General features: G+C 36.7%; 1 protein-coding gene across 1 annotated transcript; it reads right to left on the reverse strand.

The window, feature by feature from the left end:
* Window positions 1-2754: 2754 nt before the first annotated feature.
* LOC107947791 (cytochrome P450 76A2) lies at window positions 2755-5270 on the reverse strand. The gene is made up of 3 exons (XM_016882314.2): window positions 5261-5270; window positions 3634-4649; window positions 2755-3560 (listed from the first exon to the last, which is right to left on the reverse strand). The coding sequence occupies exons 1-3, from the start codon at window positions 5268-5270 to the stop codon at window positions 2940-2942; spliced, it is 1647 nt and encodes a 548-aa protein (XP_016737803.1). The 3' UTR covers window positions 2755-2939.
* Window positions 5271-14543: the final 9273 nt, after the last annotated feature.

Here is a 14543-nt window from a genome sequence, read left to right on the forward strand (position 1 = left end):
CAATTACAAAATGGCCATACGCATTTTTAATCACATTGAGCAATTTAATACAATTCATCTAACATTTCCTCATGTGCACCTTGATGACCGAATACACACATCATTAACCTAATATCAATTGACTAAACATTTTAATAAATTTTCCTTGAGCCGATTATCTAAGTCAAGATAAAAGCATCAATGTGCTTGTCTCTAACCGAATACATACAACACAAATCTACCTCATGTGGCCGAATATGCATGTCTATGTTGAGGCCAATTACATGCTTAATACTTCCTACAAATATGGTTACTTGTATTGACTACATACCATTTGTTTCAAGTTCAAAACTCGGCTAATACACATAATTCATACATATCACATTCCAAGCATTCACTCAATTCTATCACTTAAAACACACACATTGCTCAATAACTTCCTAGTTTAAATTCGGCAACTACACCAATTCACTAGATGATTTGTTATTATTATTGTTCATTTATTCAAACTACTTACAATTTCCTTAAACCATCACAATTAACAACCATCTATCACTTCCATTTTCTACCATGGCCGAATGTTATAGCCCAAGCCACATATATTGTTCCTCAAGGCCCTTCAATGACCACATTCGACACCTCCTTAATAACAACCCAAATTTCAACCTTCAAGAAAGAAGAAAAAAAATATATGTGCTAAGAGCTTCAAACTACTTGGCCGAATATCAAACCTCCCAACAATCAAAACTTAAGCCATGGAATGATTAGAACTTGAACTAACCACCTTCTTTATACAAAATTTTCCAAGAATTTCAAGGTACTTACCTCTTCTTAATCCTCATCCAAACAGAACATGAAGCAAGAGAACTCTTTCTTCTTCCTTTGATTTTTCGGTCAAGAAGAACAAAGAGGATGAAGCCTTTTTTTCTTTCTTTTTCTTCTTCTAGGTATGGCAAAATGGAGGGGGGCATGGATGAGACAACTTTGTTTTCATCACCCCTCCCTTTTCATTACTTAATTACTAACCCTTTATTTTATTCTTTCTAACATAACACACTAACACAACATGTTCACAACATGTTTCACCCCATAGCATGGCCGGCCTGTTGGTGCAAGAGGCAGCAACAAAAGAGAGAACAAGAGCACAGAACATGAAGCAAGGTGCAAGAAGCATTTTTACTTGCTCACAAATGTGCAGCAAGGGAGCTAATGGCTGATAGCTCATTCAGCTCATTCATTCAACTAGAAAAAACATACATTTATAGTCAAATACATCACCAAATAGTCAACTAACCCCACTAATCAGCATTGGGACTATTAAAACATTGCTTGTACACATAAACAAGCCACCTAAACTAGTCATTCAACACCTAATGCATCAAGTTGTCATCAACTTGTCCATTTTAAACTAGATTAATTAGAATGAAACTAAAGAGAAACCTTGCTGTTACAGCAAGCATATGTGCTGCAGCATGTCATCAAGCTGCATGCACTTCAACCACAAAATGTAACAGCAGCATGGTTGGCCAATTTCCAATACGGCCACTAGCTAAAATTTTGGGTAATTTGACATGCAAACCCATCATTTTCATAACATGCATTAATAGGCCACTTCACATTTGCCTAGCACATTTCTAAATTTTCTCACATAAGTCCTATTTAATAAAATTCACTTACAATTAACAAAATTCAAACATGAAATTTTCACACATGCATATATACATATAATAAGCATCAACTATGACGGTTAATTATTTTTATGACTCGGTTTAGTGGTCCCGAAACCACTTTCCAACTAGGGTCAATTTAGGGCTGTCACAATAAATTTTCAACACCTTCAATATGGAAATTGTCTCCACACATATTTGGTGGGCAAGAAAGTGAGCACTTCCTCTGGCACCAAATTGCTAGTTTCATATTTTTGAACAAAAATCACTACCTTAATCATCAAAAATAGCTTAAAGGATAAGGATGAGGATGAGCCTTATAGGATAAGGCAACACAAATGTTACTAACATCCAACCCTCACAAGAAGCACCCCCTCTTCTTCTACTAAGGAAATACAAAAAGACATCTCAGACAAAAGTATTCTTCTTACTTTTCATTCTCTACAAATAACTACTCTATAGTCTATACCCATTGCTAAAATAAAAAACCAGCTCACCCCACTTTGCGTCTACTTTGATCGAATCAACTTGAAATATATCAAACTATTCAGACTTTCCCAACCCTAGTTACTTTGAGGCTTCTTTTAAAGTCTTGAAGAAAGAAGAGAAATTCTTCCCATTGTTGAGGAACAATGAACGTTGAGTGTGCTTATGTCAAACTCACTGCATCTTGTTTAGAGCAAGCCTTTCCCAATGTTTATATGGTTAATGAATTTGGGTCAATGCTAGCCATTTTGTAAAGAATATTTACTTACTGTTACAATGGGTTGCCTTGGCCTTATCAGAGTATTGGCATCAATCAAGCGATTACATGCTGATGAATAAGTTGTTCAACCTTTTTTACTGTTGTTAGTTCAATACATTAATTCTATGACTTTGAATGCTTTGATACCAAACATAAAACAATGACGGGATGCAGGGGGAGAAAGCATGCGACTTTCAAGACTAGATTCAATAAATTTATGCTGTGGCAATGCTAGTTGAATACAAACTTATCGAATAATTCATAAGAAATTGAATGTTCATGCAACATAAAATAAAATAAAATAATATCACTGTTGTAATCACCCGATCCAAATAATAGTGAAGCTTTATAGACAATGTTCCATTCAAGAAATGCTGATCCTGAGTGAAAATTTATTTTACCATTTCAACAATCCTTATCTGACAGTTTTGCTAAAAATAAAAGAACAGTGAAATACAAAGTATGCATCAGATGCTTAATACAAATAATAAACTTGCAAAAGGTTTCAAATTGACCATCTAAATGTAATAATAATATCCCACTTTACTTTAATCTGCAGATTTCAAGCACATTTTAGGAACTGCCAGCAGTGGTTCTAGTTTTCTCATTGTCACACCTAAAATGTCTCTCATGTCAATTGTCTCTTTGGTCACGTTGCCTCCAAGTTCCCAATCAAAGTGGTGAAGCAATGAGCCTAAAACAAGGTGAAGAACTCTCTCACCCAGTGCCACACCTGCGCACATCCTTCTTCCAGCTCCGAAAGGAATCAGCTGAAAGTTATGGCCCTTGTAATCTATTTTCGACCCAATAAACCTCTCGGGCTTGAACGACAAAGGGTCATCCCACACTTCAGGATCCCTTCCGATTGCCCAAGCATTTACAAAAACTTGTGTGTTTTGGGGTATATGATATCCCATGAATTCACTGTCTCGCATTGCCCTTCTTGGGACAAGGAATGGGATTGGAGGGTGCAATCGGAATGTCTCTTTGATCACTGCGTTCAAGTAATGAAGGTTCTGAATATCACTCTCTTCTACGCTTTTGTTTGGTCCAACAACACGACTAAGCTCTGCTTTGACCTTAACCATGCTTTCTAGATTGCAAAGCAACTCAGTCAATGCCCATTCTACGGTGCTGCTTGTTGTTTCTGAACCTGCCATAAGTAACTCCTGCTCCAAAACATGCGGCAACTTGTCAGAAAATCAGTATATGACATATAGTTTCAATAAGTAAGGGAAGTACCAGGATAAAGACATTGAGGTTTTGGTCAGATAATTTAGCTGGTTCATCTTTGCCATTTCCTTCAAACTCAAGCAACAGATCCAAGAAATCCCTCTTATTATTTTCACTCAACTTCTTGTCTTCCATTCTTTGCTTTACAAACTTTGAGGCGATATCAATGGCCTTACCCAGATCCTTGTTCATCTTCCTTTTCAATCCTTGAGGGTCAAGCCATTTCAACCAGGGGAAATAATCTGCTATATTTCCAGTTCCAGACAATGACATTAGCCTCAGAATAACAAGGAAGAATTCAGACCCTTCCTTAGAATTTGGATCGAACAAATCTTGCGACAGCATAAGGTTTCCAAGCAAATTTAAACTCAACAAGAACACAAAACGAGCCACATGGATTCCATTCCTATTCGACTCTCCTCGAATCTTACTCGCCTCGTCTTCGATCCACCCGAGCATATCGTCAACGCATTTTCTTCGTACGCAAGCCGTTTCGTTTATCCGCTTGTTGACCAGCATATCCACTGTGACCAACCGCCTCAGCACGCGCCAGTATGAACCGTATGGTGCTAAAGCCACTGAGCTCTTGTGGTAACCGTGGGCACGCATGATTTCCGTGATGTGGCGCTCAGCAAAGGTGAGATCATGGTTCTTGAAGAACTCGGTGGCTGCTTTCGTTGATAGGATTACCATGGAATTAACGGCTCCCAACCTCAGCCATATGACTTGACCATACTTGTCTCGAAGGCGGGTCAGCGTCCGGTGTGGCATGGTGCCTAGGTCGAACATGTTGCCAAAAATGGGCCATCCTGGTGGTCCTGGAGGGAGCTTGCCTGTAACGGAGTTGTTTCTTCTTCGGATGAATAGAAATAAGGCTGATGATGCAAATACGATAAAGCAAAGAAGAAAATTTGGTGGCAAATCCGTCGTTTTTTGCAGGCCAAGTTCTTGAGTTCTGGTTTTCTTTAATGGACATAGTAATGGAACACCCCAACATGTTATCACAAAATAAAATATTAAGACACCTGACGTGAATACTACATTTATTTATACTTTATTTTTGTTTTTTCTTCTAATAATTTTTACTACATATATAATATTCTGAGATGCCTAGGAGATGGCATAATGTTATTAGAGATAAATTAACAAAACTAAGTATTTTGTCAACTAAGATTAATGGTTTTGTAGAGTTGGGGAGAAAGGTGGGCAAGCAATTTTATTCGCCCACAACCAATTTTTTTTTTACTACTTATAATTAATATTAATATTTTAAGCTTAATTGGCCAACAAGGTAACAGTAAAAATTTTGTTTGGAGAGACTTGAGATAAGCTTATATTTAAAAAAGATTAAATTAAATTATTAATTTTTAAAGAGATTCAATTTTAATTGTTTATTAATCTGGGGTTAAAAATAGTTAAATTAAATCTTTTACTTTTTTAGAAAAATTTACTTATTGAGGGATTATCATGAGTCAATCTGATATTAATTCAATTATAAAATTATTAAAATATCTTTATTTTAAAAATAACTAATATATTTTTATTTTTTATAGTTATATATATTAAAAAATTATTATTTAAAAATCAAACACAAGATTATTTTCTGAAAATGATTGTGATTCCACAATAACCTCACCAGCACCCATTTTTATTTGTTATTTTAAAATTTTAGGTTTACAATTATTATATTTTGGGTGTATAAATTTGTATATGATAATAAATCACACACTAACACCCTGTAAAAACAATAAATTAGTTTGAGTATATTGAATATAAATTCTTAAACTTATATATTCTTTTGGGAATTTGATAACAAAAGATTAATAATTGACAGAGATTCGTCGATATTTTTTATGAGAGATTCCTTTGTTGACCAAACCATGTAAGGACGAAAATCACAAGTTTTGTACTGTAATTGTTGAGCATATTTTCGATTCAGCCGTCCTCATTTCACACTACATTCGCACTCCATTTCAATTTATTTATTTAAGTTATTAGATTATTTAAATTGATTTTATATTTTTTTTTCTGTTTACATTATTTTTATCAATTGAAAGCTTTTTCTTTTCTCCTCTTTTATAATTTAAGTTTTTTTTCGTAAAATAACTTTGGACGTCACGAATTTACGAACTAAAATTTAAACTACTTTTTCTTCGATCTCCAACATTGATCTTCAAATCGACTTGAATCTAAGGCATGTCTGCTCGTCGATGGTGTACAGGCCAATTTTGGACCCAATACAACAAAACATTAACCCAACCTCAACCCATTTACATCAGACCCAATAACCCCCCAAACCTTAACCCAAATCAAACCCATTCCCAATACATTACCCAAATCATTAAGCCCATTATCCAAACCCTACCCAATCAGCTACTCGGAGCCCAATGTTACCCACAAGCCCGTTTGCAATATTCAGCCCCAACCCACCTAAACCCAAATCTACCTATAACCTAAACACTCAACCCCAAGCCCAGAAGCCCAATTTTAGACATTAGGGTTTCAGTTTCTGAAACCCTAAACCTGCCTAGCGCCGCAACCACCCCCACCAACCCTCTGACGGGCCCATGCCCTCTGACGTTGCCTCAACAACCGCTCCACCGTCCTCCATATTGCACCATCCCCTACAAGCATTAAAAGAGAATAGACAGCAAGTAAGAAGAGAGTAGTATATAATCGAAACATACAATGTAAAAAGGGGGTTCCTTTTTTCGTCAGTTTTAAAAACAAAAAGAAATAAGAACAAACCATTTCAAATATGAAGCAACAATAGCATTTCCTTCAGTACTTAGACACAAAAAAAATAGCAGCCAAGCAAAAAGAACATCTTAGATCAAAGAATCAGAAACTAAAACCGGAAGGTGATTATTTTTTTTCCTATTTCTATTTCGTTTTTTTAACCTATTTTAATCTACCATACATATTAAAATATAATAAGATAATAAAATAAAAATAACAAAAAAAAACGAACCCGTTTTGGTGCCCAAACTTACACTAAAAAATGACGTCGTTTTACTTGGCCCGACCCGATTCGACCCGAACACGCTTCAGGATCCGCGTATTTTTAACTTAATGGGATATTTGTGCAATCGGTCCTTCCGCATTTTTGTTGTTTTAAATCAGGTTTATATTTATTTATAAATCGACCCTAAAATTTAATCTGATTTGCGATCTAGTCCCTCCGTGCTGCACAGCATTTTGGTGAAAGGGAATATTTGCTGTTTTAACCCTCCTAAGTTATGCGCGCGTGGAATTTTGGTCCTTCCCTGCTATTTTATTTCTAATTTTGCCCCAAAATGTGGTTTTAAGTTCAATTTAGTCCTTTGGTTAATTTACTGCTTTATTTTTAATTTACTTGTTTTCATTTTCTGTATTTTATTTGTTATAATATTTATATTTGTTATATTAAATGTATTTATTATATGTCTTTTAAATATTATGTTATATATATATATATATGTATTTTCAATATTGTTGTTATATTTATTATTATATATATTTGTTCTAGTATATATGTATATATTTACACGTATAGGTTTATTTTTATTTCAATATCTTTATTATATTTGTTTTTGGTATTTTAATAATATTGTTATATTATTATAATAGTGTATACTTTTATTTATGTACATAGATTTATATATATGATGTATTTTTATTATATTATATTGTATTTTAATATCGTTACCACCATTATAATTGTTAACATAGTGAATGCCTTGTTATATATGTATATGTTTTTATGTCATCATTGTTGATTATCATTAACTTTAATATGTGTCTCATTATATGTCCTTAAATATACATATAGATATATATATGCAATATTATAATAGTTTTCTTTGACATCATTATCTCCAATATATGTATATGTTATGTAAATATTTTAATGTCATATTATATATACACTTTTACACTATGCATACATACTTTTAACATTATATTTTATATGTATACTCTTAACATCATATTATATATATATCTTGCACAAAATTTTTAATACTTTACTATATATATACCTTTATATATTATATGTATATTTTAGTATTATGTTTTTATATCTATGTTTTAATACCATACTATATATATTATTATATTTTATTACATAATTAGTACCCATGTTTTATTATACATATATATATACTCTTTTATTTGTGTTATTTTCGTATGTCATATTATTCATTTTTATACTCATTATTTTCATTATTGCCACTTATATATTATTATTTGGTGTACATACATCTTTTATTATTATTAGTATATAAATGTATTTTCCTTGTCTATATTGTTCCTACTATATATTGCACATGTTCATTTATACTATGTGTATCTAGTATGTATATATTTAGTATTATTACACATATATCTTTTAGGCATTATACTTTCATGTGTCATGTATATATGTCATGTATTATATTTTTGCATATTATCTTATGTACATATTATCTTATATTATTATTACTAAGTGTATTTTATATTTGTTCATGACTTGTTTTTTTATTATTATTTCTTTTGTAAATATCATTGTTATTTTTTTTCTAATGCTCTAGTGTTCATGTTAATATTTTGCATTAATAATGTCATTATTTGCATCGTTGATTTACTTAAAATTCTCACTTTATAAATATCTTTCCCATGTTTTAATCAATTTCAATAATCAAGGCAATGTATCGATTTAACATTAAGTCGTAAATTTCATCGCTATGTTGGATGAAATTTATCAGCTCGTGTTAAAATGATATACCCTTCTCAAAAACTAAAAAAACTAAAACTAAAACTTCTCGTCTTTGCAATTGGATCACGACTAAATGTTGCATTGAATTCGTATTTTTGAAAATCAAGACAACACATGTTTATACGATACCAATTTTGGGCGTCGCGAGGGTGCTAATACCTTCCTCGCGCGTAACCGACTCCCGAACCCTAATTTTTCTCTGGATTTTAACATAGACCTAAACTCAGCCTTCTTTTGTTTAAAAAATAGATCTAATTGGTGTCCGATCACACCTATAAAAAAGGGATCGGTGGCGACTCCTTTTTATTTCAAAATCGAACTTCAGTTTTCAAACTTTTTCACTAGATCGCCACAATTAGCGACCCCAAAGTTAAATATTTTCACGTCGCTACAGCTAGCGACTCCGCTGGGGACTAGTTTTTGAGTGTCGAATCGAATAAAACACGTGTTGTCAAAATTTTCAAAATTTTTTGTTCAAATTAATATTTAGGCGTGATTCCAAAATTGTGTTTTTGAAAAATCATGCATTCGTATTGCATTGTATATACTTTTCTAACCTGTTGCTTTTCAGCTTTAAGTTGTATGGTTTTAGTTTAGTTTTCAAATAAAACGTAAAGGTTTGTGAGTTTCTCCCTACAGACCGTGCACTCGCATTTTGCATAACATGAGCTCTCTACTCGGGCTCCGTCCGTTTAAGTGAAAGTAAACGCTACGCCTTCGTGAGTTAACTCGTCCCTCCGCACAGGCTAGTGAATACTTTCGGGTTACATATGACTTATGCTTTCGTGAGTTAACTTGTCCCTCCGCATAGGGATAAGTAAATGTAATCCCTTGAATTGAACTCGTGAGCCTGTGATGGGCTACGACTGAGGCTTCGTACTAATTTTAGTACATGACAGTACGGAAAATTCGAGTACCTATCTAGAACTGAAACCGCATATAGTAAACCATACGAGCCACCCAATTAGAGCTATGCCGAACCTCTGTCCATTAATAGTCACCCAAATAAGTACACGGGGAAAGTGCCTCTTGCCTTTCATTTTCTCTATTTATGCAAGAAAATTGAATCGGGTAGCTTAATTTGTTTCTCAAATTATATTTGTTGTGGTTACTAACCAAGTCTGTTTGTTTTTATTTTTATTATTCACCATGCATCATAGGCATTTCGATTAGGAAGGTGTTGACTAGAGATTGGTTGCCAAAAAAAGGGTTTCTAATGGAAGAGTCAATTATACAAACAACCGAGAAGAATGTCGTGGTTCGGGACTGGTCTCTAAAAACTCAGAAAGAAAAAGGGGATAGTCTAGTGGAGGGATGTATTGCTAATCTGCCCGAGTACGTAACTGTGAATGTTCGCCAGAATAACCTTGAAGATTTGGTCCGGGTTTGGAATCAGTGGGACTCAGACACTAGGTGTATCCTCACCAAGAGATATGGAGACATAGCCAATTTGATTGCTGTCAACGTAGACGAACGATTGATTCAAGCCATGGTCAGATTTTGGGATCCGGCTTACCAATGTTTTACCTTCAATCTAGAAGATATGACTCCGACTATTGAGGAGTACGTTGCTTTGCTTCGTGTTAAAAATGCGTAATTATATAAAGTATATGTGAAAAAGCCTAAGCCGATGACCTTCAAGAAAAAGTTAATGAAATTGACAGACATGACTGACGCATAGGCCGAAAAACAGATAAAGAAGAAAAATGAAACCATTTGCATTCCATGGTCTTCCCTACGATAATTAGTTCTGAACCATCCCGACATGTTGAAGAGAGTGAATCTATTTACTTTGGCTATTTACGGTTTGATCATCTTCCCGAAAGTCCTTGGACACATAGAAGTTGTGGTGGTAGATTTCTTCGAAAGATTAAAGCAAGGAATTAACCCTGTCCCGACTATCTTAGCCGAGACCTTCAGATCCTTAAACAATTGTAGGAAGGTAGGGAAGGGACGCTTTATCGGATGCGTGCAGTTACTAAATGTCTGGATTTTGAGTCACTTCTGAAAAGTAGAGCGCACACCGTTCCATATGTTTTCAAAAACATTTGCCCCGTTGGAAGCTTATCTAAAAAAAATGGCCAAAGGAAGTCACTGAACAACATTGGGTCTCAGTTTTTCAGAACCTTCGCGCCGAGGATATAACGTGGAGAGCACCGTGGATCCGCCCTTTGGTTCTATTATACAAGGTTGGAAATCAAGATTGGGTACCACTAATCGGATTATGGGGAGGAGTTGGATATGCCCCGTTATTAGTCCAAAGGCAATTTTCTTCGCGACAATTCATGCCCGCCACTGGAGGATTAGCACAGTCCGAGTTCGCTTTTGCGGGAGAAGGGTATATGAAGAGGGTCCGAGACATTGCAAAGTCTTGGCAGAAAATTCATCTGATGGAATTGGCTCTATATGCTGATACCCTCACCCAAGATTACGACATATGGAGAAAGCAATGAGTGAACAGTTAGCAAATCTCGTCAACGAACTACACCGTCTAGAATCCTTTCTCGGGGGAAATGCCGTCTGAGCTAGAAATGGCAAGACAAGAATTTGAGCGAGAAAAGGCCAAGATGTCTCGGGACCTCAGTGCTCTTCAAGAGGAAAACTATCAATTGAAGATCGACGTTCAGATTGAAAGATCCAGAACCGAGAAAGTGCAAAAAGAAGTTGAAGTCCTGAGAAATGACTTAAAGGATCTCCATTTGGAAAATAAAAAGTTAAGAGTCACAATAAAAAATAATGGGCTGGGCAAGTCGTCGGCAGAATGGAAAGAAGAAATAAGCAACATTAAAGGCGGGATGGAATTTTGGAAAGGAAAAGCGAAGAAAGATGAGGAAAAGGCTGCGCGAGCTATGATAGAACTGAGGAAGAAGAACACCGAATATGAAGCTGTGTCTGCCGAGGTAATGACTAGTCGATCTAAACGTCAAGAACTACAAGAAAGGATACGAGAGTTAGAAGATATGCTGCAAGATCGTCAACAACAACTAGATACTCTCTTGAAGGCTTTGGAAGAAAAAGATAGTTAGTATGATAGAGACGTTCGCGCTTACGAAGAGGGCCTCCAAGAAAAAGAAATGCAACTTAGCTATTTGATCAATGAAGTTCATGGGGTAGCCATGCACATGGTACAATTATCGAAAGAAGCTGAAATTCTCATTTGCCAATTCCCTCCAAGTCGAAGATCAAACATATCAGAGTTCTTAGCACGAGTAAAGAAATACGGCGATATAGCTAGGAAGTTTGTGTAATGGTTGAATCCAAAATGGAAAAATGTTTTGTAATGAACTCTTTTGATGAATGAAATGCCTAAATAGGGGCTATCTTGAAATCAACTTCCATTTCTTGCATCTCTCATGATTGACATTCATTTATGCACTCATTCATTGCATATATCTATCCCATAATCATTCGCTAAGGTTAGAATCATATAATTCGCAGTCACAACACTTCAAATCTGGAATCACGCTTTCGTATAGAACGCGTCGACAAGCTAGGGCAATGGAGGCTGAGTTCAATGAAAGAATCGAAAGAATGGAAAGAGTCCAACAGGAATTAAAAGAACAACTGGCTAAGTCACAGCAAGAGACAAGAGACTTAGTGGTGAGATCTCGAGAAGAATCACTCGAACAAAGGGACCAAATGGCCAAGATGATGGAGATGATGTCAGCTTTAGTTAAAAGAAAGGGACCCATGCAGAGCCCTGACGTCGAGGAACCTCGATCAAGAGTGAATCACAGTCAAGATCCGCTCTGTCCCCCAGGATTCACTCCACCGCATGCCCACACAACACAAAGAGGGTACACCAAAGGGGAACCCACAGACCTGGAGCAACGGGCAGTGCCACCTGCTCACATAGGGCAAGGAGTATTCGTATCAAACCCGGGGGCTAGTCCTACTGATCCACTCGTTCCAGATTTGGACGATTCAGCAGAAATAGCCAAGTTGAAAACCGTTGACCACGAGGCTTAAGAGAAGTATAGGAGCTTAAAAGAAAGACTCAAAGTAATAGAGGGTACTGAATCCTTCTCTGCACTAAGTGCCAAAGAGCTCAGTTTGGTGCTCGATCTGGTTCTGCCTCCGAAGTTCAAGGTGCCTGATTTCGAAAAAATACGATGGCACGAGATGTCCAAAGGCGCATCTTGTCATGTTTTGCCAGAAAATGACTGGTTACGTGAATGAAGACAAGCTACTCATACATTATTTTCAGGATAGTCTAGTAGGATCGGCTCTTCGGTGGTACAACCAGCTTAGTAGGGAAAAGATCCGATCCTGGAAAGACTTGGTATCAGCATTCTGTGAGCAATACAAGCATGTATCGGATATGGTGCCTGATCGAATGACCCTACAAATGATGGAAAAGAAACCAGCAGAAACCTTTAGACAGTACGCACAAAGATGGAGGGACGTCTTGGCCCAAGTGGAACCCCCACTAACAAAAACAGAGATAACCGTTCTCTTCATCAACACTTTGCGGATATTGTAATATCCAGTGAGCTTATAGAGAATGCCGTCAAGAGCGGTAGAATGGAAGGTCAAGAAAGTTCAAGAAGGGTAGCGCCCATGAAGAAGAAAGAATCAGAAGCCCATATGGTGGGAATGGGAAGCCGTTATACCCCTAATACATATCCAAACCAACCCCGACCTCAAAATTATCCTCCTCCGAATTTCTATTATCCTCCTCAGACCCCTTACTACCAAGCACCACCTCCTCCCTACCCTGTATACACCATGAACAACCAAAGGCCCGTCACTACATTCCCACAAAACACTCTACCCGCTCAAAGCCAATCCAGAAATGAACCAAGACCAACAAGGCCCAATCCTGAGAAACAGTAATTCACCCCTATTCCTGTGTCGTATGGGGAACTGTACCCAAAACTCTTGGAGAAGCAGTTAATATCTCCCCATTACATGGCCCCCCTAAAACCTCCATACCCGAAATGGTACGATCCAAATGCTAGTTGTGCATACCATGCCGGGAACCAGGGGCACTTTACGGAAAACTGTCTGGCCTTCAAAAGGAGAGTCCAAAGACTCATCGATGTGGGTATCTGCGATTTGATGGCACCGGTGGTACATCCGGGAACCCATTCCCAAACCACACCGAAGGGAATGTGAGCGCAGTGGGAGAGGAGGACAAACAACAAAGTAGAAGATGGGTTTCTGAAATAAGAACACCTCTACAGAAAATTTGGGAGGTACTAGCTAAAAAGGGGTTGCTCTGTCATCTTAACAGAATATTTGAAGGAAGAAATGAAAAAGGTCATTTTTTTGTGAATTCCATGGTTTTAAAGGACACAACATTCAGTCCTACGAGGAGTTCAGGAGATTACTGCAAAACATGATGGATAATAAAGAGATTGAGATCTTTTATGAAGGCGAGAAGCCGATAGAGGAGAAATATGCGCCTCTGACCATCAATCGTCTGGTTTCCTGTATAGCGCCGACCGACCGTTAATAATTTATTATGACGCGAAGAAGAAGCCGGTAAAACCAAAAGTGATAATCGAGGTACCATCTCCTTTCCCCTACAAGGACGATAAAGCAGTACCATGGAAATATGACGTCAATATCGTCATACCTGAAGATGAAAAACCCAGAGCCATGATTGGAAGCGTTGGGGAAGTAGATCATTTCACTTATAGTGGAAGATGTTATTCGAAAGAGGTCGAACCAGTGAAGAAGAACAGTGACTTGAAACAGAAAGAAAAAGCACCAATGCGTGTGACCGAAGATGAGCATGAAACTGTGCCTGAGCAAGAAGCTAAAAAGCCTGTGGACGAGGAGGAAGCACAGTGAGTACAATGTGGTGGAACAATTGAGTAAGCAGTAAGCACGAATTTCGATATTATCTCTGCTGTTAAATTCAGAACCTCATCGGAACGCCTTGTTAAAGGTGTTGAATCAAGCTTACATGGCAAACAATATATTCGTTGAAAAACTGGATAGGTGGGTGAACAACTTGAATGCGTATAATTTTATTTCTTTTGGTGATGATGAAATACCGCCCAATGGTAGAGGCTCAGTGAAAGCATTGCATATCACAACCCGTTGTAAGGGCTATATAATACCGAACGTGCTCATCAATAATGGATCAGCACTCAATGTCATGCCTTTGGCCACACTTTCTAGGATTCCGATGGATTTGTCCTATCTAAGGCCCTGCCATTCTACAGTAAGGGCA

The sequence above is a fragment of the Gossypium hirsutum genome, chromosome A04 (assembly GCF_007990345.1).
Source record: "Gossypium hirsutum isolate 1008001.06 chromosome A04, Gossypium_hirsutum_v2.1, whole genome shotgun sequence".
Lineage (NCBI taxonomy): Eukaryota > Viridiplantae > Streptophyta > Magnoliopsida > Malvales > Malvaceae > Gossypium > Gossypium hirsutum.